This window comes from Eurosta solidaginis, chromosome 5 (assembly GCF_040869045.1).
Source record: "Eurosta solidaginis isolate ZX-2024a chromosome 5, ASM4086904v1, whole genome shotgun sequence".
Taxonomy (NCBI): Eukaryota; Metazoa; Arthropoda; class Insecta; order Diptera; family Tephritidae; genus Eurosta; species Eurosta solidaginis.
In genome coordinates this window covers 175152155-175179716 of record NC_090323.1, presented here as the reverse complement: position 1 = coordinate 175179716, position 27562 = coordinate 175152155, and the positions used below count along the sequence as shown (strand labels likewise).

At 37.8% G+C, this 27562-nt stretch overlaps 1 protein-coding gene across 1 annotated transcript in view; it reads left to right on the top strand.

Moving 5' to 3' along the window:
* The first annotated feature begins 6806 nt into the window (after positions 1-6806).
* The window catches only part of LOC137254336 (uncharacterized), a 58329-nt gene continuing 37573 nt past the window's right edge, over positions 6807-27562 (top strand). The window contains exons 1-3 of the mRNA XM_067791990.1: positions 6807-7232; positions 7302-7742; positions 7801-8355. Of these exons, the coding sequence (XP_067648091.1) occupies positions 6807-7232; positions 7302-7742; positions 7801-8355 (1422 nt within the window). The remainder of the gene's footprint in view (positions 7233-7301; positions 7743-7800; positions 8356-27562) is intronic.

Sequence of the window (27562 nt, the reverse complement as noted above, 5' to 3'; positions counted from 1 at the left end):
ATTCTAGGGTCACTCCTGGTCCACCTTTATGGTGATATCTCGAAACGGCGTCCACCTATGGAACTAAGAATTACTCCCTTTTAAAATACTCATTAACACCTTTCTTTTGATACCCATATTGTCCAAACAAATTCTAGGGTCACCCCTGGTCCACCTTTGTGGCGATATCTCGAAACGGCGTCCACCTATGGAACTAGGGATTACTCCCTTTTAAAATACTCATTAACACCTTTCTTTTGATACCCGCATTGTAGAAACAAATTCTAGGGTCAAACCTGATCCACCTTTATGGCTATATCCCTAAATGGCGTCCACCTATAGAACTATGGCCCACTCCCTCATAAAATACTCTTTAATGCCTTTCATTTGATACACATTCCAGGGTTTCCCTCGGTTCATTTTCCTACATGGTTATTTTCCCTTATGTTGTCACCATAGCTCTCAACTGAGTATGTAATGTTCGGTTACACCCGAACTTAACCTTCCTTACTTGTTTATTTTATATTTATCTTAAAAATCGTTTAGGTATGTAGATCTGTTCACTATATATTTCTTATCTTGTACATCCGATTATTCGGAGATTACGAATGGGATAAGATTATTGTTCAGCCACATTCATGAAAGGTATGAAGTCTTCGGCACAGCCGAAGACAGTCCCGTCCTTACTTGTTATTAAAACAATTAGGACTGTGATACAAACTTTAAGATTTAATAATTTAGATGTAAAGTTTTAATGTTAAAAATATATAATTTTTTTGTTGCAGACGAAAAAGCCTAATTATCGTTAAAGGTTACAATGAACTTATAAAGTGTTATATTTCTTTACAGTCAATTTATTTTTTACTTTTTAGTTAACTTTGTTAACGAATAATAAAAGCTTATTTTTAAAAAAGTTGTTTTTCTTTAATTTTCTTTAACTAATTAAACTATTGTTTATTTATTTCAGTCTAAAAAGTACAGACTTCCTTACAGACTAGTTAAAAATAGAGAAAAGTTCAAGCTTAAATTTATAAAGCTATTATTAAAGTTAAGAAGACCACTATATCGATTTGCTAGGTGTAAAGCCTTGGATATGGGTTCTTCAACGCGTAATTCGTTCGATGAGTTACTTCAACAAATAGTCTGGTGTACCTTAGATCACGTGGTGGAATGTATGGAACGAATAAATTAGATAAATCTGAGCAGTTTATATTACCGTTGATAGCGTTATAGGCAAGCATGAGTGACCTAGTTCCAAGTTCTACGGTTATACAAAGCCTGGAGGCCGAGCAATTTACGCCTGCTGATATACTATAGGAGCCCACCGGGCCAGTGAAGCATACGCAAAGCAATTTTGGTGAAAATTCTTTGAACTCTATCAATTTTATGTGAGCTCCCTTCATAGAATGGACTCCATATAATAGAGCAATATTCCGTATATAATATATATAATATACGTGTTCTTACCAATGCCGTAAAAAGTGCCTTCAGAGTCATCGGATCTTTAAAGTCACTAATAAACTCAACAATTGCAAAATATTTGGAAATAATAAAGTCGATGTGACCAGAAAAAGAGAGTTGGTTGTCAAAAATTACACCCAGATATTTTATCTCTCGACAACAGTTTAAAAATCCAGCATTTAATTTGTAGTTGAAAAAGGTGGTAGTGACCCTTTTTGAATAGGAAACCACGCAGCATTTGTTAGTATTGTAACGTAGCAAATGCTACGCCACAATATCTATCTCCCACTTAGCGCCCACCCCTAACGTTATATTTTCCATTTACTGCCCACCCCTAGTAGTGTATGTACCGACATACATATACATACCGGCCCAACAACCATCGCGCAAGCTCTAGGCAAACCAGCGGTGGTGAACGCACAATGCTTGGGAATTTTCATTCGTGACGCGCTGTGCGCGACAATGCGAGCATAATTCCCAATGTGTTCATAGTTACATATGAATAAAATGATTGGCCGGAATACACCAGGCACACTTCGCCGTAGGTAAGTGCCACAATATCTATCTCCCACTTAGCGCCCACCCCTAACGTTATATTTTCCATTTACTGCCCAACCCTAGTAGTGTATGTACCGACAAACATATACATACGGGCCCAACAACCATAGCGCAAGCACTAGGCAAGCCAGCGATGGTGAACGCACAATGCTTCGGAATTTTCATTCGTGGCGCGCTGTGCGCGACAATGCGAGCATTATTCTCAATGTGTTCATAGTTACATATGAATAAAATGATTGACCGGAATAGACCAGGCACACTTCGCCGTAGGTAAGTGCAGTGCGTGTCGGCCGCCATTGGCGGTCGACAAGGGGTGCCCTTTGGGTTAGGAGGGTGCGTTACAAGGTCGGTTCCACCGATGGTACGTCCCCCTGCTTATCGGACGCCCCGCCGGTTTACCCACATTTCCGGTGAGGAAGACGGGATTTACACCCCTTATTACTCATTGGAAAGGTAATGCACCAGCAGCCTTCTCGGGTAGGATGGAAACCCGTCCCAACGCCAGTGGCGGGGCGGATTTCCCCACTACCCTGGCAGACTGCCCGAGCCAATATAAATACATTTGTTACGGCAGTAATAACGAGCGAACGAAAATAAAAACAACGCATATCATAACATGCCATTTATTGTGTACAGCAAAGTTTTAATATCTATAAGATAACATATGGTATAGTAAAGAAAAGGTTTTGGCAAAACTAGAAAACTTACTCCTCGTTTGATTCCTTCGCACGTTCGTTATAAAATGAAATTAAATTTATGGAATGCATATGTATAAGTGATGCTTCGTTAAATTTTATACATTAACGAAACTAACTGTAGTGATGCCATCTTAAAATAATCAAAGTTTTCAAAGTATACTATCTTAGCAAATATCGATAGAGAAATGTTAATAAAATGTAAATGTAAGTTTAGTCGGCAACATCCTGGCCCTCGTGAATCGAACGGGCTACCGAAGATTCACGAACCACGTCTAAAACAGCTAACTTGGAAGCCGGTCTCCGCAAATTGCCCGTACTGTCTTTACGACAGCTGAACGCACTTGGCCATCTGGTGCTGGAAATATCTCCACTATGATGCCTCGTTTCCATTCTCCTCGACGTTCATTCTCAGCGCAGATGAGCACTACGTCGCCAACTTTTATTGGTTTTTCCCTCTGACACCATTTGCTCCGTCTCGGAAACGTCGGAAGATACTCTAACACCCACCTTTTCCAAAAAGTCTGTTTCATTTGCTGCAGGATGTGCCATTGCTTACGTAAGCATATGCGTTGATATACGCTCGGCGTCTGAACATCGTCTGCACAACCCAAAATAAAATGGTTTGGAGACAAGGGCTCCGCACCATCGTTTTCTAAGGCCAGATAAGTCAATGGTCGGGAATTGACCAGATTCTCTGCTTCAATTAATAAGCTTTGCAATGTATCTACTTGTGGCACCTTTGTCTTAAGCGTGAAGGACAGTACGTTCTTTACGCAGCGCACCATGCGCTCCCAGGCCCCTCCCGCCGATGGATCACCAGGTGAATTGAATATCCATTTAATACCCTGCCGTGTACCTTCTTCGACCAGCCCTTTCTGTACCAACACCAAATCCTCCTTACTAGCTCCCACGAAATTTGTGCCCCTGTCGCTGCGGATCCTCAGAGGTACTCCTCGCCGGTTTATGAAATTTCTTAGGCATAGTATAAAAGCGTCTGCAAATAAATCCCTGGCCAACTCAATATGTATTGCCCTCACTGTTAAGCATGTAAAAAGGCAACCCTATCTCTTTTCTTGACGGCGACCGACTGCTACCCAGTACGGTCCGAAAAAATCGACTCCCGTATAGCTGAACACTCGAACGTAGGCAGTGAGGCGATCCCTTGGGAGTTGTCCCATTAGCGGCGGCTTTGGTTCTGTTTTTTGATTTTTACACAACTGGCACTCCCTCGCAGCGGAAGTGACTATACGACGTATATTGGAAATCCAGAGCTTTCTCCTAATGGCACATATTATTGAATCCTGGTTCTGATGTTTATATTTCTCGTGGTAGTAACGTGCAATCATGATGGATATTGGATGTTTACTCGGCAAAATAATTGGTCTTTTCGTATTCATGGGTACGCATTCAGCGTTATCAATCCTCCCGGAGTGTCTCAAAGCTCCGTCTTCATCGATCGTTGGTGTGAGATTATATAAGGAACTGTTTTTTGAAACATGCCCTCCGTTCGTCAAATCACGTATTTCATTAGGGTACATTTTACTCTGAACAAAACGACAGACAAATATTTCTGTTTCATTAACGTCTTTCGCTTTAAGCTGTAGAGTTTATATCGAACACACTTTCTTCCCTTCTTTTCTTATAAAAGTCTTAAACTTTAATATGGCCAGCCTTACCCAACTCATAACCCTGAGCAACTTATAGTAATTCGAAAAATTGTCTAGGTTTATTACTGTAGAATCAAAGTTGACCGCCACTACATATTTTGAACGTCTTTCAATATCGCAAACCTTTTCAACATTGGTCTCTGATAAGACTGGCCAAGTTCCTTCAGGATCCTTTAGGAATCTTGGACCACTTATCCATCGAGAATTGGCAGAAATTTTTGCTTGTAGTCTTGTCGCGTCGTCGGCGGGATTATGTTTCCCGGCTACCCAACGCCACTGATTAATATCAGATGAGTCCAAAATCTCGGCAATTCTGTGCTCTACGAATTGTTTATAGCAACGGCTGTCTGATCCGATCCAACTCAATCCAACTCAATCAGACCTTCTGCGGCTTCACTTCATGACCAATTAATATTGACTCCTTTAAACGGACACCCAGTACTGCGGCTAAGAGTTCCAGTCTAGGTACAGATAAGGCTTTAATTGGGCTACAGCGTGATTTTCCCGCTACAAATACTAAATGGACATCGTCATTAATTACTATACGCCAATAACCTACGGCGGCATATGCAAGTTCGCTGGCATCGACAAAGACATGCAAGTCTACCTTAGCTTTAGTAAAGCTTTCGTGATAACAACGAGTGATTTTAAAACTCCTGGCCTGGTCTAGATCCTTATACCAGTCATACCACTCTGAATAAATACGCTCTGGAATAGGTGACTTCCAGTCTATATTTAAACGCCATAACTGTTGTAATATAATCTTTGACTTAATCGTTACATTTGAAAGATAGCCAAATTGATCAAATATTGACATGGTAAGACTTAAAACCTCAGATTTCGTTGGGCGTCGGCTTCCAGACAAAACATCTTTCGAAAACTGTAATTTGAAACAAAATGTGTCATCCATGGAACGCCAGTACATTCCAAGCACCTTCTCAGTCATAGATTCACTGGCGCATAAATTTATCATATCGGTAGATGGTTGCGGTGAGGAATCATCGGAAAGAGCTAAGCGGACATCCGCAGAGTTAGATAGAAACCCACGTAGTTCGAATCCAGCGGCAGCATTAATTCGTTTTACCGCTCTTGAAACCTCTATCGCCTCTTCTATAGTGTCGAAGCTATCTACGTAATCGTCAACGTGACAATCGATAACCGCGCGGGCAGCCCTCGGATACTCGGGTTCAAATTTTTTTGCATTCAAATTTTTAACGTATTGTGCTGAACATAGTGAACACGCCGAGCCGAATATCATGGCTGTTATAATGTACACCTCCGGTAACCTAGTTGTATCTCCATCCCTCCATATAAAGCGTTGCGCTTCTTGGCCGGTTTCACGGATTTTAACGCGGTGAAACATTTCACGTATGTCAGCACATACACCTATTTGACCTTGTCGGAACTTAAACAAAATAAACAAAAGGGGTTTCGGCTGATAAGTTTCAGGGCCCTTCATCAACCTTGAATTAAAGGAGACTCCATTAATAGAAGCAGCGGCATCGAATACTAGGCGCAGCTTATTGCCTTTGTTCACATTAGACACGGCGAAATGTGGCAGATACCACGTTTGGGGTGTAACTTTTGCTGCTGCCGAGTCCGACAATTTTGTGCATAAGATTTGTTTATATATTCGGCTATTTTGTTTTTATACCAATCCGACAGTGTCTTGTCTTTTTCCATTTTTGTCTCAATTATTTCTAGCCGTCTCAGTGCCATCTGATAACTGTCGACGTATTTAACATTTTCATGCCTCCATAATAACCCCGTTTCATACTGAGTACCTACTTGCTTTGTCGTTTCCGAAAGAATTATTTCAGCTCTCTTATCAGCTTCGCTTACGACTGGTGGCAAGGTGGGGTGCGATAAAGCCATGCGAGATAACGCCTTATGGCTCTATCTCCCATCCAATTGCGAGGTAAATCCATATATGGCATTATCACGCTTCGTATTGAGAGACAATGCCATATTTTTTTTTGTCAATTGTGAGTTAAAGCCATATGGCCTTATCTATCATATGAATTTATTTGTCATTGTGAATGTGCATTTAATTGTTATTCATTTCACCTGGCAACTTTCTTAATCAATGTCATATTGCATATTGTCAAATTGCATATTTTCATAATCCACGTGTTTTGTGCTTTGATTAAAATGGAAAATCAAGAAACATTTTTTGAATATAAGTTGATTCCAGGTTTTAAGAAAAACAGTTCTTTATTATTAATTGAAAAAGAAAATCAAATTTTCAAATATAAATATATGAATAAAAATGTTAAATATTATTATTGTTATGTGGATAACTGTTCAGCTGCAGTTGCCATTGAATTTAATAGCACAAGATTTTGCCGTAAAACAGAGAAAAGTGTTAAGAACGGCCACAATCATGGGGAACAAAGTGCCTTAATTGATAAATTAATTAATAAATTCGATAAAAACTGAAGTGATGAGTGCATCATTAAAACGTTCAAGTGTGCAAGATATATTTGATGCACAATGTAAAAAATATAAGGAAACATCACATTCAGTGGAGTTCGATAAAATGCGTAGGCATTTGATTCATATAAAACAAGAAAAATATCCAAAAAATCCGATGACTTTTGAAGAAATTTATGAAGTTTATAAAAATAAAGAAATTGCATCAAAATTCACAATGTCCAGATATGAGGAAAATGACAAACTTTATATTGACACTATAGTAGAAGAAAATTTTGCCTACTCATTATTTATGTCTCCTACCATTTCTAATGCTATTAAAGGAAGGAACCACATGGAACAACGTAATTATATAGTTGATGGAACATTTAACATAGTACCTATTTCAAAGAAATATAAGCAATTGCTTATAATTCACATTATTCACGCAGACCATGTGAGAACTTTAAAATTAAAATTTATTATTTATCTTAAAATAACTCGATCATTTTTCATTATTTTTGAGGCATATCCGTTCATATATATTTTAATGTCTCATAAGTCAGAATCTGCATATAAACATGTTTTGCAATATTTGCAATCAAATGTCATCGATTTGAAGCCGACGTCAGTAATCACTGATTTTGAATGCAGTTTACGTAATGCTTTTAAAAGCGTATACCCAACAGTGAAAACGGTTGGATGTTGGTTTCACTACACGAATGCTCTTCGACGGAAAGTTACGCAAATTCCTGGATTCACAGCTAAATTGAACAGAGATAAAAATGCCAAAAACCTATTTTCCAAATTTATGTATCTACCATTATTGAAACCGGCTAATATTATAGAAGCCTATAGCATTTTAAAACAAGATGCTATGGATGTAAAATTTGTTAATGCATCAAATAATACAGAAAGCTTCTTTAAACCATTTATAAATTACTTCGAGCGTCAATGGATGAAAAAAGTGAGAGAAAACTAAATTACATATACATATATAATTTTATGAAATTTTATTGTTTTAGGAAAAACCTGTAAACTTTTCAGTGTATAAAGAACCTGTCAGGACAAGTAATTCTGCTGAAGGTTTCCATAGCAGATTGAATATGAAACTTCCAAAGCGAGGCACGTTTTACAACTTCCTAGAAACCCTTTTCGAATTAGACTTTGTAAAATCCATGGATTATTCAAAATCTATTTCTGGTTGTACGAATCTATATAAATCAAAAACATTCGGCAATAAAGTTCGCGACAAATTTATTAAAAAACGGCTAGACTTATTAAAAAACAATAAAATATCTTTGATGGAAATTCTCAGTCAGTTTTCTAAAATGGAAAACTGCATACTTGCAGAAAAATTCGTCAATGAAATCCATAGTTCCGATGATGATTATGAAGACGACGACGACAGTTTTGAAGATCAACATTGTACAGATCATATACAAACGCAACAAAATATGACATTGTTATGCGTAATTTGCTGCGAAAGGGAAAGGGAATTCTTGTTCGACCCATGTCATCATTATAAAGTTTGTCAAACATGCTTTCAAAAAATGGAAGAAAACAGCAAATTAAAGGGCGTACAAATAATTTTTGGTTTTCATGTTGTTTGATTTGTTTGTTGGAATAATGTTTTTCTTTTAATGTTAGACTTGTGTTTACTTTATTATCTTTAAATAAATATAAAGAAACTGAAAGTTTGTTTTTTTACAAAATGGTCAGTGGCAAATTCTGTAAAATCGTTAGCTTTTCAAATGTATTTCACATTTCTGTAAAAGGGAAAAATCATTACTTTTCATTGCAAGAAGAAAAACTAATGATTTTTTCCTTTTACAGAATGCTTACACCTTCTTGAATGCATATAGAGCAAAAAATATTGGTGGGGTGCAATAGAGCCATACGCAATAACGCCATATGGCTTTATTTCTCAAGCGAAATGGAAATAAAGCCGTATGGCGTTATTGCGTATGGCTCTATTGCACCCCACCGAAAATATTCTGTAAAAGGGAAAATCAAATGAGAGATAAAGCCATACGAGATAACGCCATATGGCCTTATCGCTCTTTGAAATTGGAAATAAAGCCATACAGAAATTTCTCTTTGAATTGAGTGATAAGGCCATATGGCGTTATCTCGCATGGCTTTATCGCACCCCACCTGGTGGCAATGGTTTGATCCCAAAATTTTCTATACTAAAATAATCGGTGACTTGTTGTTGTATGTCCCTAATAGCATTATCCTCTAAATCTATGCTACAAACTACTTCATCAGCACTATCCTCATTTGACCCAAACAATATGAAGCCTAAATTAGATTTATGAATGGAGAAGCAATCGTCTAGATTGATTACTTCCAATGGTCGGACTAAGTTTGTATGGTGCATGCCGATAAGCATTTGTGGAAAGGCATTTACATAGTCGTCGAGTGGCACATTCTTCGCCACCTCGTATTTTGACTTAAAACTCTCGAAATTTAAAGTCTGTGCCGGCAATTGTAACTTTTTCGTTGTTCGTACGTTTCGCATTTGATAACTTTTTCCGTTATCCCTAACACCAGAGACTTCAACCTCTAAACGCTGTGACATTTCACTTGTTGTTTTTCCTCCTATCCATCTTAGTGATAACAAATCTTGTGGTCCTTTCAAACCAACGGCTTTGGCAACATTCTCTTCGATTAAAGATATTTTCGACCTGTCATCAATAAATGCCATGATTTTACAATTACCTCTTGGCCCTTTTATTTCAACAGGTATAAACTTAGATAATGTTTTTTTATTAAATTCCTTCTTATAAATTGCGTTGACATTAATGGTTTCATCTACCATCTGCTGTTGAGCATCCTCATCCTTATTCGAAGTTACCCTTTCAGCTACAACTCTATAATTTTCATGTAGTAATCGATTATGGAATCTTTTGCACGAGTTAATACTGCATTCGCGACGACTTCCACAGTTTGCAGCGCTGTGTCCTGAGCGCATACAACTAAAACATAAATGATTTTCTTTCACAAACTTCCCTCTTAGATCGCAATCAATATCTTTGAACTTCGAGCACTGATTTAAGGGATGATTACCTTTACAATACCCGCACTTTGTTTCTGTTATTACCAACACTGGCTTTACAGACCGGTTCGACTTAGAAATCAGCTGTTCATTCGAGTTAAAATTCTTATGTGGAATTACATCTGCTGCTATTGAAATAAACATTGATATTTCTTTCAACCAATTGCTAAAGTGTCGAATGCTTGGATACGCTAAATTCATGGAAAAGGTGTGGCGAGCCCATTCCTCGCGTTTAATCATTGGCAGCTTACTCACAAGCTCATCGAGAAGAGTTGGATTTGTCAAATGGGCGGCTGCGCCAGCATTTTCCAAAAAGGCAGTCAAGTTGTTTACCATCATGCTGAAAGCTATGATATCAGTCAGTTTTCCACCACTAATCGTTGGAAATGCTCGCGCCTTAGTTATTTGACTACGAATTAACAGCTGCGGTCGTCCAAAGTGAAATTCCAGTGTAGATATCACAGCGTTCACACTTGATGGATGAATAAGCAATGATTTCACTCCTTGTCTAGCTGGTCCCTTCAACGCCTTTTGTAGGCGAAACAAATTTTCCAAATCAGTGTACATATACATGGCTGTCGTTTCTTTGAATGCCGCAAAGAACATTGGCCATTCTTCCGGCGATCCACTAAATTCTGGTAAGTCCAAAAGTTTTCGTATGTATGGCTGTGGCGTAGTTGTCGATTGTACAAGCTGGTTCGGTTGCGATCCAGGTAATCGTGTTGTAACATGGCTAGAGGCGAACGGTGGGTAAAATCCATAAACATTTGGTGAATTATTGTTAACTGCTATGTAGCCATTACTTGCAACGTTTTGAAAATGTTTCTGGTTAGCATAATGAACGCTCCTAGGATTTGTAGTCTCTGTGTGGCTGATGTAGTTCGGTGGTAATACTGAACATGCAATATTCGAAGGCTGGTAACTATTGTGATTGGCGAAAATAACATTAGTGTTGGGAGTTATATTTGAGAAGTTACCAATAGTTGAGGTAACGTTGGTGACGTTACGACTAGTAGAAAGAACGTTGGCATTGGTGACGTTGGCAGGGTTAATGTCGGCAGAACTGAAGTTGGCAAAGACGGCATTAGAACTAGCTATGTTGGCAGAATTTGTGTTAATAGAGGCGGTATAAGGAAATTGGCTGTTTATATCTACTACATATGGCGAACTTAAATTGGCAAAAGCTGCGTTCGCAGCGGCGGCGTTGGTATAGTCAGGGCTGGCAGAGGCAAGGTCGGCAGAGCTGACGTGGGCAAAGGCTATATTAGCACAACTAGTGCTGGCAGAGGTAACGTCGGCAGTGTTGACGTAGGCAGAGGGTGTATTAGCACAACGAGTGCTGGCAGAGGTAACGTCGGCAGTATTGACGGATGTATTTGTATTTGCCAACTGGGAGTTGGTAAAGGCTGCGTCGGCAGAATTAACGCTTATGGTACTAATCTTTGACTGTAAAGCAATTGATTGCTTCAAATCTAGCTTTTCTTCTTCAGACTTAGCTAATGAGCGCTGTAAATCTTTAATTTGCTTTTTTAACATACGTATACACTTATCTGCTTTGGTGGGTATTGAGTTCATCTCTCCTTCGCTGGCAGATTCCATCTCGGTTCTTCCTTGTGAAGTATCCATTACATTATTTCCCACTTCGGTAGACATATTCGTTTTCGGTCTTCGAAGATTGTAGCGTCCCATTTGTTTCTTCGTATATTGCGAGAAGAATATTAAAAAATGTTACGGCAGTAATAACGAGCGAACGAAAAAAAAACAATGCATATCATAACATGCCATTTATTGTGTACAGCAAAGTTTTAATATCTATAAGATAACATATGGTATAATAAAGAAAAGGTTTTGGCAAAACTAGAAAACTCACTCTTTGTTTGATTCCTTCGCACGTTCGTTATAAAATGAAATTAAATTTATGGAATACATATGTATAAGTGATGCTTCGTTAAATTTTATACATTAACGAAACTAACTATAGTGATGCCATCTTAAAATAATCAAAGTTTTCAAAGTATACTATCTTAGCAAATATCGATAGAGAAATGTTAATAAAATGTAAATGTAAGTTTAATCGGCAACAACATTGGTGGGACTCCCTTTGGGTCGACGGGGGTAAAGTTATAAGATCGTTTCTGCCGATGGTACTTCCCCCCGGCCTATTGGGCAGCCCTAACCCATATTCCAGGGACTCCCTTTGGGTCGACGGGGGGTAAAGTTACAAGGTCGGTTCTGCCGATGGTACTTCCCCTCCCGGCCTATTGGGCAACCCTAATATTTTGTTATCATCTCCTCTGAGTAAGACGGGGCTCACCCCCGCTATTACTCAGTGGAAGGGTAATGCACGGATATACGGCTCAGATAAGAGGGGAACACGTCCCAACGCCTGCGGCGGGACAAACTCCCCTACTACCCTAGCCGAATACCCGAGCCAATATATTGTAGTCAGTAAACTCTCACTAATCGACACTTCGCCGTAGGTACAACATCATCGCCATTCCGATCCTCGGACATCCCATCCCGAAGTCTAGCCACCCGTTGTCATAGCTATTTGGTGAGAACTACCGTCATTCAATACTCTCTCTTCGGGCGTGGTCATCACTACCGCCGTTATCACTCCTTGGCAAGAGGCACCATCATTCACCGTCGTCTTCACCATCTGAACCACCGCTAGCTAGCACTATCTCCCTCTCTCTGCGGAGAGCAGTCGTCCTTGGATTATACTATATTGTCAGCGACACTACCTATTGAACATCTCTCTCTCTCTCTCCTGGATTCAAGGTTGTGGATATTTTAGCCTGAGAGCCGCGTGTGTGTGTGTGTTCGAAATCAAAACACTAATTCACTGTGTATTTATTTAGGTGGAGGAAGTGGGACCCCCATCCGACTCTGGGTTGACTTGAGCATACCTTTGACCAAACCCACCTCATAGTATTTAAAAGTAGGCACCTTTTTACTTATTCGAATGAATCAGAGGACACATCTTCGAGAAGAATATAAAGCTATTGAAGCTGGAAAAGCAATAAAGACTTCGTTGGAAATTCGTTCACTGAATCCCTTTCTCGACGATCATGGATTACTTAGAGTCGGCGGAAGGCTTCAAAATTCGACTTTGAATTTTTCATCGAAACACCCAATTATCTTGCCGAAACGGCATGCTGTAACTGACGCAATCATCAACAGCTTCCATAGAAAACTACTGCATGCTGGGCCGCAATCGTTATTAGCATCTATTCGTCTTCAGTATTGGCCTATTGGCGGACGTAAAACCGTAAATCAAATTATTAATAAATGCTTTCGTTGTTTTCATATCAAGCCTAAGCTTATGGAGCATTTAATGGGAAGTTTACCAGCCGCAAGCGTGCAATGCAATCGAGCGTTTTTAATCACCGGAGTTGACTTTTGTGGACCGTTTTTGCTACATTTCCATATTCATTTGTTTTTCAACAAAGGCCGTTCACATGGAGGTGGTAAAAGATTTGGCAACCTCATCATTCCTCGCAGCCCTAAAGAGATTTATTTGTACACGTGGTAAACCGCAAATCATATGGTCGGACAACGCTACTAATTTTGTTGGAGCTAAAAATGAGCTACCGGACCTGAAAAAACTATTCTTCAGTCAAGAGCATTCGAAAGCGATTCAAAGTGGAACTCATCTGCATCGAATCTACAGCCTGGGGATATTGTCTTAATGAAGGACGAGAACAATCCGCCGTTAAAATGGCCGCTGGCCAGAGTCAAACTTAGTTGTACTTCATATATTTGCTAAAATAACTATTTCTATTATGTACGTTGCCGTTAAATCAGGTGATATTCCTGCATCCATTTAAATTGTTGCTTTTTACATTTCCTTTGAAAATAAGTAATTACATACATATATTAGGAATTTGAATTTTGTATGAATTCAAAGTAGAATTGAATTTAGTTTTTTTTTTAGTCTCGTCAAAGTTATGGTGCAAGGCACATTAATAAATTTCTACATACGTTTGTCGAGATAAATCACCAAAAAATATAGCTATCGTGCTAATTAAATAAAATCTTTTGTTGTATTTAATCGCTTTATATACCTGTGGTAAAGCATAATCTCGCTTTTTGGGCTTTAAAAGAAAAGCAAATTAAAGAGTGTAAACTAAGCCTCTCGTGCTAAAGAAATAGCAAACTATATATTGTGATTTAAAAGCGATTGTGCTTAATAAATTGTAACTTAAACGGACAGTAAAAACGCTTATTGTTCTCATTTCAATACCATCAAAATTTAATACGCTTTTTATTAAAACAATTAGGACTGTGATACAAACTGCAATATTTAATAATTTAAGTGTAAAGTTTTAATGTTAAAAATATATAATTATGTACAATGTGGAATTTTTTGTCGCAGACGAAAAAGCCTAATTATAGTGAAAGGTTACAATGAACTTATAGTGTTATATTTCTTTACAGTCAATTTATTTTTTACTTTTTAGTTAATTTTATTAACGAATAATAAAAGCTTATTTTTAAAAGAGTTTTTTTTTCTTTAATTTTATTTAACTAATTAAACTATTGTTTATTTATTTCAGTCTAAAAATACAGACTTCCTTACAGACTAGTTAAAAATAGAGAAAAGTTCAAGCTTAAATTTATAAATGCTATTATTAAAGTTAAGAAGACCACTATATCGATTTGCTAGGTGTAAAACCTTGGATATTGGTTCATTCAACGTGTAACTCGTTCAATGAGTTACTTCAAAAAATAGTATGGTGTGCCTTAGATCACGTGGTGCAATGTATGGAACGAATAAATTAGATAAATCAGAGCAGTTTATATTACCGATGATAACGTTATAGGCAAGCATGAGTGACCTAGTTCCAAGTTCTACGGCCGAGCAATTTACGCCTGCTGATATACGATGGGAGCCCATCGGGCCAGTGAAGCATACGCAAAGCAATTTTGGTGAAAATTCTTTGAACTCTCTCAATGTTATGTGAGCTCCCTTCATAGGATGGACTCGATATAATCGAGCAATATTCCATACGACTTCTTACCAATGCCGTAAAAAGTGCCTTCAGAGTCATCGGATCCTTGAAGTCACTGGAATTACGTCTAATAAACCCAACAATTGCAAAAGATTTGGAAATAATAAAGTCGATGTGACCAGAAAAAGAGAGTTGGTTGTCAAGAATTATACCCAGATCTTTTATCTCTCGACAACGGTTTAAAGATCCAGAATTTAGTTTGTAGTTGAAAAAGGTGGTAGTGACCCTTTTTGAATAAGAAACCACGCAGCATTTGTTAGTATTTAAAAGTAGGTTATTACTTGTACACCATTCATTAAAAGAATCGAGATCATATTGCAAGTTAATGCAGTCAGAAGTATCCCGTACGGTTAGAAAGAGCTTGAGGTCGTCCGCAAATATTAAATATTTAGCAAATTTGAATTTTTGAGGCAGATCATTAATAAAAATTAGGAACAACAGAGGACCACAGTGGGTTCCCTGTGGGATTCCAGACCAAGCGTTAATAAGCGCAGTAGACTGGTTGGCTCCGATTGACACAAAAAGCTTTCTATTCGATAAGAAACTTGAGAAGAACTTCAGCAAACTTCCGGTCACTCCGTACATCCCCAGTTTGTGCAATAGTATAGAGGGGTCGACCTTGTCAAATGCTTTCGAGAAGTCAGTATAGATGACGTCTAGTTGCGCATAGTTCTCGAAAGCATCTACAATTTGGCTAGTAACTAAAGCCAAATTGGTAGAAGTAGACCTGCCAGGAAAACCCCATGCTGACACTGAACAATAGCCTTGGCTATGTAGTCAAACAGTTTGCTTTGAAGGATACTATCGAATAATTTTGCCAGAGTACTCTGCTTAAAAATAGGTCTGTAGTTGCGAATAACATTTCGGTCACCAGACTTGAATACCGGATTTATGGAGCATAACTTCGAAGAATCTAAAAATAAAAGCAGAATATCCCTCGATATCTGATTTCGGGCTATTAGTCAATTTTGAAATTGACAGAAATACATCTTCGGCTGTAATATCAAAAGAAGAAATTTGACGCGGAGAACCAGAGTAGAATGTCGGACTAGATGAAGAGGTAGGATCTGAGTATACCTTCTGAAATAATTTGGCAAATAAGTTACAAATATCTACCGTATTACTGGACGATACATACTCCATGCATGTCGGAAATCCGTTAGTCTGCCTCTTGGAATTAATAACCGACCAGAAACTACATGGAGTCGTCTTCAGTTTTGATTCCAGATTATTCAGATATTGTCTAAACAAGAACTGACATAGGTAAGACGATCGGATTCACTCCTGCTCCTTTTATATTTCTTAAAGGCCTTACGTTTTTTATACTCAGTTGAGCAGAGCTCACAGAGTATATTAACTTTGACTGGATAACGGTTGGTTGTACAGGTATAAAGGAATCGAGATAGATATAGACTTCCATATACCAAAATCATCAGTATCGAAAAAAATTTGATTGAGCCATGTCCGTCCTTCCGTTAACACGATAACTTGAGTAAATTTTGAGGTATCTTGATGAAATTGGGTACGTAGGTTCCTGGGAACTCATCTCAGATTTCATTACCAAAGACGGATAGAGCGATGAAACTTGGTAGGTGAGTTGAACTTATGACGCAGAATAGAAAATTAGTAAAATTTTGGACTATGGGCGTGGCACCGCCCACTTTTAAAAGAAGGTAATTTAAAAGTTTTGCAAGCTGCAATTTGGCAGTCGTTGAAGATATCATTATTAAATTTGGCAGGAACGTTACTCCTATTACTATATGTATGCTTAATAAAAATTAGCAAAATCGGAGAACGACCACGCCCACTATAAAAAAAAATTTTTTTAAGTAAAATTTTAACAAAAAATTTAATATTTTTACAGTATACTAGCAGACCCGGCAGACGTTGTTCTGCCCTAAATTTGGTCTGTCTGCATACATTTTAATTAGCTTTTTCCGTCTAACTCTGCACTACCCCTCTACACTTTTTCCTAATCTTTTTATTCACTCCTCCCTCCGCCTTTTTCTCTTCATATATCTCCATCTTTGTCTCATTCTATCTCTTTCTCAGTCTCCTTCCCTCTTTTCTCTTCTCTCAATTTTTTCTCATTCTTCTTCATCTCTTATTGCCATTCCCAGAGGGTGGTATGTATTTTGTTCAAGTCCCATTCCGAGTCTCAGTCCCAGTGCCACTCCGAGTCTCAGTCTCTAATCCCAGTCCCAGTCCGTCTCTGGTATACTTCCCGGAAAAAAGCATCGTAAATATTAATATAGGCAAATTTATATACAAAATTTCAGGCCAATTTGAATAGGATGTATGTAAATAGGTATGTGGGTATTATTAATTCTTGTCTTTATTTCGGCTTCGCATGCATATTGTTACGAATATTAGCAAAACTAAGGGGTGCTGCTATCGCTAAGCCGATGCTAAGCAGTGACGTGAATTCACATCAATAATTCAATCATTATGTATCTACATAAACGAAACAATAATTACGTCTACACATATGTACACATTACGACAAGCAACATTTACATACATGCAGAGGGGAAATAGACATAAACACATTAACCCTCGTTTACCCACATGCATACAAGGCAACGAAGAGATAGCTCACACACAGATGTACATAGTTAGTCAACAGTCAGAGTATTACTCACATATGTACACGCATATGCCTATATGAGAGTCTATAAGCTACAAATAGGTATACATATATGTAGCTCAATTACTAGTGTAAAGAAGTAGAACATTCTACAAGGAGAAATATCTGGAATATCCCAACGAAGCAGAAAAAGGGTATAAAAGCGGCAAAAGCGGAGTAGTCTGACTTGAGTTTGATTTTAGTTGTCAAGCAGTTACGACTAAGACGATATATAGCGAGCAATAGCAGTATTATTTTGATAGTTGAGTTTCATTTGAGCTATCAATCAGTTTGGTTATTAAGCCAGCTAGTTGCAAAGTTTGAGTGTTATTGTGAAGTATTTTAATAAAGGCCATTTTTCCATTATTCAATATTGGAGTTATTTATTCAAAAGTTTAGCGATACAAACCTAGCAAATAAGAGGATTTGCAGCAAAATCGTTACAATTGGTGTCAGAAGAGGAATTATTGAATAAATTCCGTAGATTGGGAATACAACTTGGACATGGCAAAGTTCAGTGAATTGAAGATCCAGCAACTAAAAAAGGAGTTGGAGAAACGTGGATTAAATACAACCGGCAATAAGATCGAACTTCAAGCACGGCTACGAGAGGTAATGGAGTCGCAAGGAATTGATGTGGACGAGTATGACTTTCATCTTGAAGGCGAGGAAACAACGAAAAGGGAAGAGACAGTTACGCAGACAGTTACGAGCACAGACTTGAACATGATTTTGGCTGCAATATCTGCTCAAACATCGACAGTGGCTTCTCAACTGGAATCGCAAAAGACAGATATAACATCTCAACTGCCATCTCAACTAGAAGAACAGAAAACGTATATATCATCACAGATGGAATCCCAAGAGACACGAATAACATCAAAAATGGAAACACAACTGAAAGAACAAGAGGCACGCATAACAGTACAACTCGAAGCGCAGGAGGCGCGTATATCATCAAAACTCGAAGCGCGTATGGCCGAGAAAATAACGCAGTTTGAGGAAAAAATCGAAGCTGAGATGGATGCTTTGAGAGGTCGTATACAGGAGTTGCAATTACATCGCCCAGCTGTTTCAGCAAGCAATCCAAAGGTAAAAAACACCATCCTTTCACGGTTCTGTTCCTTTCCAGGTCTTTAAGCTTGAGTTTGAGAAGACCGCAGCAGTGAACAACTGGAGTGCTGAAGATAAAGTTGCTGCACTATTCGTAGCATTGAAAGGACCAGCTGCCGAAATCTTACAGACTATTCCAGAGTACGAACAGAACAGTTATGACGCATTGATGGTTGCTGTAGAGAGGCGATACGGAAGCGAACACAGAAAACAGATATACCAAATGGAGTTACTGACCCGCTTCCAGAGACCTGGTGAAACATTGCAAGAGTTTGCGTCGGATGTTGAAAGGCTGGCCCATTTAGCGAATGCGGACGCACCCGTGGAATACACTGAAAGGGTAAAGATTCAGAGCTTTATAAATGGCATACGGGACGTCGGAACAAAGCGAGCTGCATACGCAAACCGAAAGCCAACATTCGCAGAAACGGTGTCATAAGCTCTGATTCAGGAAACAGCGTCTCTTCTGTGTAAGCCAGTTTTCAAAGCACGCCGTGTGGAGGTAGAAAGGCCAGAGTGGGTAGACGCAATATTTGAGGCGCTGAAAGGATCGCAAAAGCGGAGTGAAAAAGTTATCAAATGCTTCAAATGCGGGAAGTCCGGTCACATTGCCCGTCATTGCGATCTTGGTCCTGGTAGTTCCAGCTTGGGTGGCCGTATACGCAAAGCTGGAGGAGATGAGCAAGAGCAAATAAGATGTAGAGATGGAGAGCTAGCTCCAGCTATTGAATATCCTCTGATATCTGTCACGCAAATTTGAAGGAATTCAAGCAGTCTTACCGTCAGAGGGAATGTGGATGGCAAGGAGCGTGTACTGACTGTAGATAGGGGCGCATCTCATTCATTGATCCGATCTGACTTGGTCAACAGGAGAGTAAAACCGTTACCTGGAGCAAGGTTGCGTACGGTCACTGGCGAGTATAACCAAGTCCAGGGAGAAGTGATATGTGAAGTTTTGATTGGAAAGGTCACGGTTCTACACAAATTCGTTGCGGCGAAGATCGTTGAGGAAGTCATATTGGGAGTGGACTTCTTGGTTGAGCATGACATCCAGATCGATATGCAGAGAAGGGTGATGCGTTATGAGAACCAGGATATACCACTTAAATTCAAGTTGGAGAAAGGGTTCAGTAGTAATCAAGTAATGGATGAGAAGACTCGACAAAGGCTACGAAAGTCAAAAGAAAAGGTTGGTGGATCGAATGGGCCAAATAAAGCGAAATTAAAAGTACCTGCGAGAAAAAAACCGGCATGGACAAACCCTAATGGACGCACTAAAACGACTGAAAGCATTTTTCAGAAAGAATGCAAGGGTGGTTGCAAGCCAGCGCGCACTACTGTTGTGAAACGTCCTGACGATAATGATGATGCAAAGTCAATCTGTGAAGTGCAAGCTCTGCGAAGAAGTTCATTGGCCAAACAACAGAGTGCGAGGGAACGATCAAGGATAATGAGTAGTAAGATGAAACACAGGTACGACAAGGAAAATAATTTGGAAGGTTTCCGGGAGGGAGATTTGGTACTGCTATACAACCCTTATCGGCGGAGAGGTGTTCCATCCAAATATCGGTGCAGTTGGGAAGGCCCGTACAGAATTGTGAAGACGATCAGTGATGTCATCTACCGCATACAAGCAATTGGGAAATCACGAAATAGAAGAGTGGTACATTTGGCAATGCTAGCTGCGTTTAGATCGAGAGATTTGTCTGATCGGGACGATCAGACTTAGGTGGAGGGCAGTGTTACGAATATTAGCAAAACTAAGGGGTGCTGCTATCGCTAAGCCGATGCTAAGCAGTGACGTGAATTCACATCAATAATTCAATCATTATGTATCTACATAAACGAAACAATAATTACGTCTACACATATGTACACATTACGACAAGCAACATTTACATACACGCAGCGGGGAAATACACATAAACACATTAACCGTCGTTTACCCACATGCATATAAGGCAACGAAGAGATAACTCACACACAGATGTACATAGTTAGTCAACAGTCAGAGTATTACTCACATATGTACACGCATATGGCTATGTGAGAGCATAGCGGAATAATACAAGGTGGCAGCATGGTGACATACCTACAAACATAAATAAAAATTCCATGTTTTTTGTTTTTGTAAATTCGATGGACAAATGTCAAAATCGTACGGCACCGGAGGTTGATGTATCAAATCAATTAAACAAAGTTTATAATCAGCTGTTCCATGCTGCCACCTTGTATCGTTGCGCCATGTGTGAGAGTCTATAAACTACAAATAGGTATACATATATGTAGCTCAATTACTAGGGTAAACAAGTAGAACATTCTACAAGGAGAAACATCGGGAATATCCCAATGAAGCAGAAAAAGAGTATAAAAGCGGCAAAAGCGGAGTAGTCTGACTTGAGGTTGATTTGAGTTGTCAAGCAGTTACGACTAAGACGATATCTAGCGAGCAATAGCAGTATTATTTTGATACTTGAGTTTCATTTGACCTATCAATCAGTTTGGTTATTAAGCCAGCTAGTTGCAAAGTTTGAGTGTTATTGTGAAGTATTTTAATAAAGGCCATTTTTCCATTATTCAATATTGGAGTTATTTATTCAACAGTTTAGCGATACGAACCTAGCAAATAAGAGGATTTGCAGCAAAATCGTTACAATATTTATCAGTTTTGCCAGGTTGATGCGACTAAATCGAATATCACAATGAACTTTAGAGCTCTCAGCAATATCTTTCATTTGATATCCATAATACACACACATTCTAGGGGTATCCGGGTCCACATTTTGGGCTATATCTCGAGACCCTAGCCTCCCAGTTGTATGGAAATTATCCTGTACTATAGCACGCATCAACAGTTTTCATTTGATATCCATATTGTATAAACACATTCTAGGGATACCCGGGTCCACGTTTTGGGCTATATTTCGAGACCCTAGTCACTCAGCGGTGTGAAACTAACTCTGTACTAAAGCATACATCAACAGCTTCAATTTTATTCCCTTAATGTAAAAACATATTCGAGGTGTGTCCGGGTCCACGTTTTGGCCTACATCTCGAGACCGTAGTCACCCAGCGGTGTAAAACTTACTCTGTACTAAAGCACAAATCAACAGCTTCAATTTGATACTCATAATGTAAAAACACATCCTAGTGTTACCCTGATCCATGTTTTGGCCTATATCTCGAGACCCTAGTTACCAATAGGTAAGAAAACTACCCTGTACTAAAGCACTCATTAACAGCTTCAATTTGATACCCACAATGTAAAAACATTGTCTAGGCGTTCACGGGCTCACGTTTGTCCTATATCTCCAGACCCTAGTCACCCAGGGTTATGAAAATTATCCTCTACTAAATCACTCATCAACAGCTTTCATTTGATATCCATATTGTATAAACACATTCTAGGGGTACCCGGGTCCACGTTTTGGGCTATATCTCGAGACCCTAGCCTCCCAGTTGTATGAAAATTATCCTGTACTATAGCACGCACCAACAGTTTTCATTTGATACCCACATTGTATAAACACATTCTAGGGATACCCGGGTCCACATTTTGGGCTATATTTCGAGACCCTAGCTTCCCAGTTGTATGAAAATTATCCTGTACTATAGCACTCATCAACAGCTTTCATTTGATATCCATATTGTATAAACACATCCCAGGGGTACCCGGGTCCACGTTCTGGACTATATATCGAGACCCTAGCCTCCCAGTTGTATGAAAATTATCCTGTACTATCGCACACATCAACAGCTTTCATTTGATATCCATATTGTATAAACACATTCTAGGGGTACCCGGATCCACGTTTTGGGCTATATTTCAAGACCCTAGCCTCCCAGTTGTATGAAAATTATCCTGTACTATCGCACACATCAACAGCTTTCATTTGATATCCATATTGTATAAACACATCCTAGGGGTACCCGGGCCCACGTTTTGATCTCAAGACCCTAGGAACGTAGCAAAAAAAGGTAGACGTTTTCCGATTCTCATACCTACCAAATATGCTCACAAAATTTCATGAGAATCGGTTCAGCCGTTTCGGAGGAGTTAAGCCTCTAACGCCGTGACACAAGAATTTTATATATTAGATAAGTAAATTATGTCAACATTCAACTCCAGTAATGATGTGGTGCAACAAAATACAAAAATAAAAGAAAATTTTAAAATGGGCGCGCATCCGCCCTTTTTCAATTAATTTGTCTAGGATACTTTTAATGCCATAAGTCGAAGAAAAATTTACCAATCCTTGTGAAATTTGGTAGGGGCTTAGATTCTAGGAAAATAACTGTTTTCTGTGAAAAAGGGCGAAATCGGTTGAAGCCACACCCAGTTTTTATACACAGTTGACCGTCTGTCCTTCCGCTCGGCCGTTAACATTATAACTTGAGCAAAAATCGACATATCTTTACTAAACTCAGTTCACGTACTTATCTGAACTCACTTTGTATTGGTATAAAAAATGGCCGAAATCCGATTATGACCACGCACCCTTTTTCGATATCGAAAATTACGAAAAATTAAAAAAATGCCATAATTCTATACCAAATACGAAAAAAGGGATGAAACATGGTAATTGGATTGGTTTATTGACGCAAAACATAACTTTAGAAAAAAACTTTGTAAAATGGGTGTGACACCTACCCTAAGTAGAAGAAAATGAAAAAGTTCTGCAGGGCGAAATCAAAAGACCTTAGAATCTTGGCAGGAATAATGAATTAGCGGTACTCGACAGATGATGTTCTGGGTTACCCTGGTCCACATTTTGGTCGATATATCGAAAACGCCTTCACATATACAACTGACACCACTCCCTTTTAAAACTTTCATTATTACCTTTAATTTGATACCCATATCGTACAAACACATTATAGAATCACCTCTGGTCCACCTTTATGGCGATATCTCGAAAAGGCGTCCACCTATAGAACTAAGACCCACTCCCTTTTAAAATACTCACTAGCATCTTTCATTTGATACCCATATCGTACAAACAAATTCTAGAGTCACAACTGGTCCACCTTTATGGTGATATCTCGAAAAAGCGTCCACCTATAGAACTAAGCCCAGGCCCTTTTAAAATACTCATTAACACCTTTCCTATGATACCCATATCGTACAAAGAAATTCTAGAGTCAGCTCTGGTCCACCTTTATGGCGATATCCCTAAATGCCGTCCACCTATAGAGGTATGGCAGACTCCCTCTGAAAATACTCTTTAATACCTTCCATTTGATACACATGTCATACAAGCACATTCCAGGGTTACCCTAGGATCATTTTCCTACATGGTGATGTTCCCTTATTTTGTCTCCATAGCTCTCAGCTGAGTATGTAATGTTCGGTTACACCCGAACTTAGCCTTCCTTACTTGTTATTTTTAATATTATTAAGTTTAGTATTGAACCAGGGTGGCCTATTGTTCGGAATTCTCCGTTTTCGCTTAACAAAATTCGAGACTGCTAATGAAAGCCTTTGCTTTAAGAGTTCATAAGAAGCCTCAGGCCCATTAGCAGAGTCCAAGAAGGACCAATCAGTGTTGAGGAGAAACTCGTTTATCGCTGAAGTATCAGCCTTGAAATAATTATATTCTGAAATATTTGCAGCTGGGTTTTTATCAAAGCTATAGAACTCGAAATTTGCAACCAAAGCATTGTGATGTAAACTGTTTTCCAAGATTGGAGATAGACACTCCAGGCAAGATATTCTTAAATCATCAGATCCAAAAATGAGATCAGGGAACCTACCATTACTGTTTGGTTGAGTATTGTATTGTTTTAAGCCATGCGAGGACAAAGTGCTAACAACAAGCACATTGATATCGGATCTGCTATTTGTGGGTAAAGTATTACAGCAACTTGACCAGGAGATATTACTTAAGTTAAGGTCGCCTAGATATATAATCTCATCAGACGGATTAGCAGTACTTATGACACTATTTACATTATCTAAATATTTTCGATAGACAGCAATTTCACTACTTGGCGGAATATAAGACAAAACGATTATTATTGTTTTATTGCCATTAAACTTAACGCTTACACAGATTTGTTCAACGCCACCATCTATCAAATCATTAGTAATTAGTTTACTACATAGATCTGCTCTTATAGCAATTAAAACACCACCACCCCTCTCAAGACTGGTGGTGTTCGGGCATCGATCATTACGAAATACGTTATAATAGCTGTCAAAAAATTCGTTTTAGTTGAAAAATGTTCATTCAACCAGGTCTCTGATAGTGCTATTATATCATACTGGTGTGAACTAACGCTACAAAAGAATTGTGACCATTTAATACGCATATCATTAACATTTTGATAATAAAGCGCATAACTCGATTTTGATTTATTAATAGATCTACTAATTTATAAGTAAGATCTAGCGACTATGTCTTCGGTTCGAACCTTTTTCGGCCTAACCGAAAAGGGCAAACCGTTACACCGGCAGGCCAAAGCTCAGGGTTGAGCACCTTATCAAACCAAGATTCGGGAACACCAAGTTTGAATGTAATTCGCTTCAATGATTCAACGGCAGTACCTTTCCTGATAAGCCCGTGACAAGAAAGCAACTCTCTTCATATCCCATAATACTTAGAGACGTATTCAATAATATTGTTCCCTGTAACGGATGGCAAAAACGACGCAATATGAAGCCACTTAGTCTTAGCAACCCTAAGCTCAGTGCTTACATTCGAACCAATAATGCGCATTTGTTTATCATTATTCTTCATTGCATCATCTACCTTCTGTTATAAAGCCATAGGTCAGTGTGTAAACACTTTCTTCATAAACAAAAAAAATCATAACTTACATACGTGGAAACTTTGTTGTTATTCAAAAGTGTTAATTAAAATTCGCTACGTTTTATTTGATTAGTTAAAAGCCCTTAATTACTCAAAAACATTTGAAATGCTATAAGTCGTAAATATAATCAAACTAGCATAAAAATTTTCCATCTTCAGATCTGATGGGATTTAGTGATTTTAGGAAGCAAACAACTCCAATTTTTAACTAATTAAACTATTGTTATAAAGTCATATGTCAGTGTGTAAACTCTTTCTTCATAAACAAAAAAAAAAAAAAAAATCATAACAGTAAACAAAATGTATTTCTTATTAACTTACATACGTGGAACCTTCGTTGTTATTCAAAAGTTTTAATTAAAATTCGCTACGTTTTATTTGATTAGTCAAAAGCTCTTAATTACTCAAAAACATTTGAAACGCCATAAGTCGTAAATATTATCAAACTAGCCTAAAAATTTTCCATCTTCAGATCTGATGGGATTTAATGATTTTAGGAAGCAAACAACTCCAATTTTTAACTAATTAAACTATTGTTATAAAGTCATATGTCAGTGTGTAAACTCTTTCTTCATAAACAAAAAAAAATCATAACAGTAAACAAAATGTATTTCTTATTGACTTACATACGTGGAACCTTTGTTGTTATTCAAAAGTGTTAATTAAAATTCGCTACGTTTTATTTGATTAGTTAAAAGCCCTTAATTACTCAAAAACATTTGAAACGACATAAGTCGTAAATATAATCAAACTAGCATAAAAATTTTCCATCTTCAGATCTGATGGGATTTAGTGATTTTAGGAAGCAAACAACTCCAATTTTTAACTTATTAAACTATTGTCATAAAGTCATATGTCAGTGTGTAAACTCTTTCTTCATAAACAAAACAAAAATCATAACAGTAAACAAAATGTATTTCTTATTGACTTACATACGTGGAACCTTTGTTGTTATTCAAAAGTGTTAATTAAAATTCGCTACGTTTTATTTGATTAGTTAAAAGCCCCTAATTACTCAAAAACATTTGAAACGCCATAAGTCGTAAATATAATCAAACTAGCATAAAAATTTTCCATCTTCAGATCTGATGGGATTTAGTGATTTTAGGAAGCAAACAACTCCAATTTTTAACTAATTAAACTATTGTTATAAAGTCATTTGTCAGTGTGTAAACTCTTTCTTCATAAACAAAAAAAAAAAAATCATAACAGTAAACAAAATGTATTTCTTATTGACTTACATACGTGGAACCTTTGTTGTTATTCAAAAGTGTTAATTAAAATTCGCTACGTTTTATTTGATTAGTTAAAAGGCCTTAATTACTCCTAAACATTTGAAACGAAATAAGTCGTAAATATAATCAAACTAGCATAAAAATTTACATCTTCAGATCTGATGGGATTTAGTGATTTTAGGAAGCAAACAACTCCAATTTTTAACTAATTAAACTATTGTTATAAAGTCATATGTCAGTGTGTAAACTCTTTCTTCATAAACAAAAAAAAAATCATAACAGTAAACAAAATGTATTTCTTATTGACTTACATACGTGGAACCTTTGTTGTTATTCAAAAGTGTTAATTAAAATTCGCTACGTTTTATTTGATTAGTTAAAAGCCCTTAATTACTCAAAAACATTTGAAACGCCATAAGCCGTAAATATAATCAAACTAGCATAACAATTTTCCATCTTCAGATCTGATGGGATTTAGTGATTTTAGGAAGCAAACAACTCCAATTTTTAACTAATTAAACTATTGTTATAAAGTCATATGTCAGTGTGTAAACTCTTTCTTCATAAACAAAAAAAAAATCATAACAGTAAACAAAATGTATTTCTTATTGACTTACATACGTGGAACCTTTGTTGTTATTCAAAAGTGTTAATTAAAATTCGCTACGTTTTATGTGATTAGTCAAAAGCCCTTAATTACTCAAAAACATTTGAAACGCCATAAGTCGTAAATATAATCAAAGTAGCCTAAAAATTTTCCATCTTCAGATCTGATGGGATTTAGTCATTTTAGGAAGCAAACAACTCCAATTTTTAACTAATTAAACTATTGTTATAAAGTCATATGTCAGTGTGTAAACTCTTTCTTCATAAACAAAAAAAAAAATCATAACAGTAAACAAAATGCATTTCTTATTGACTTACA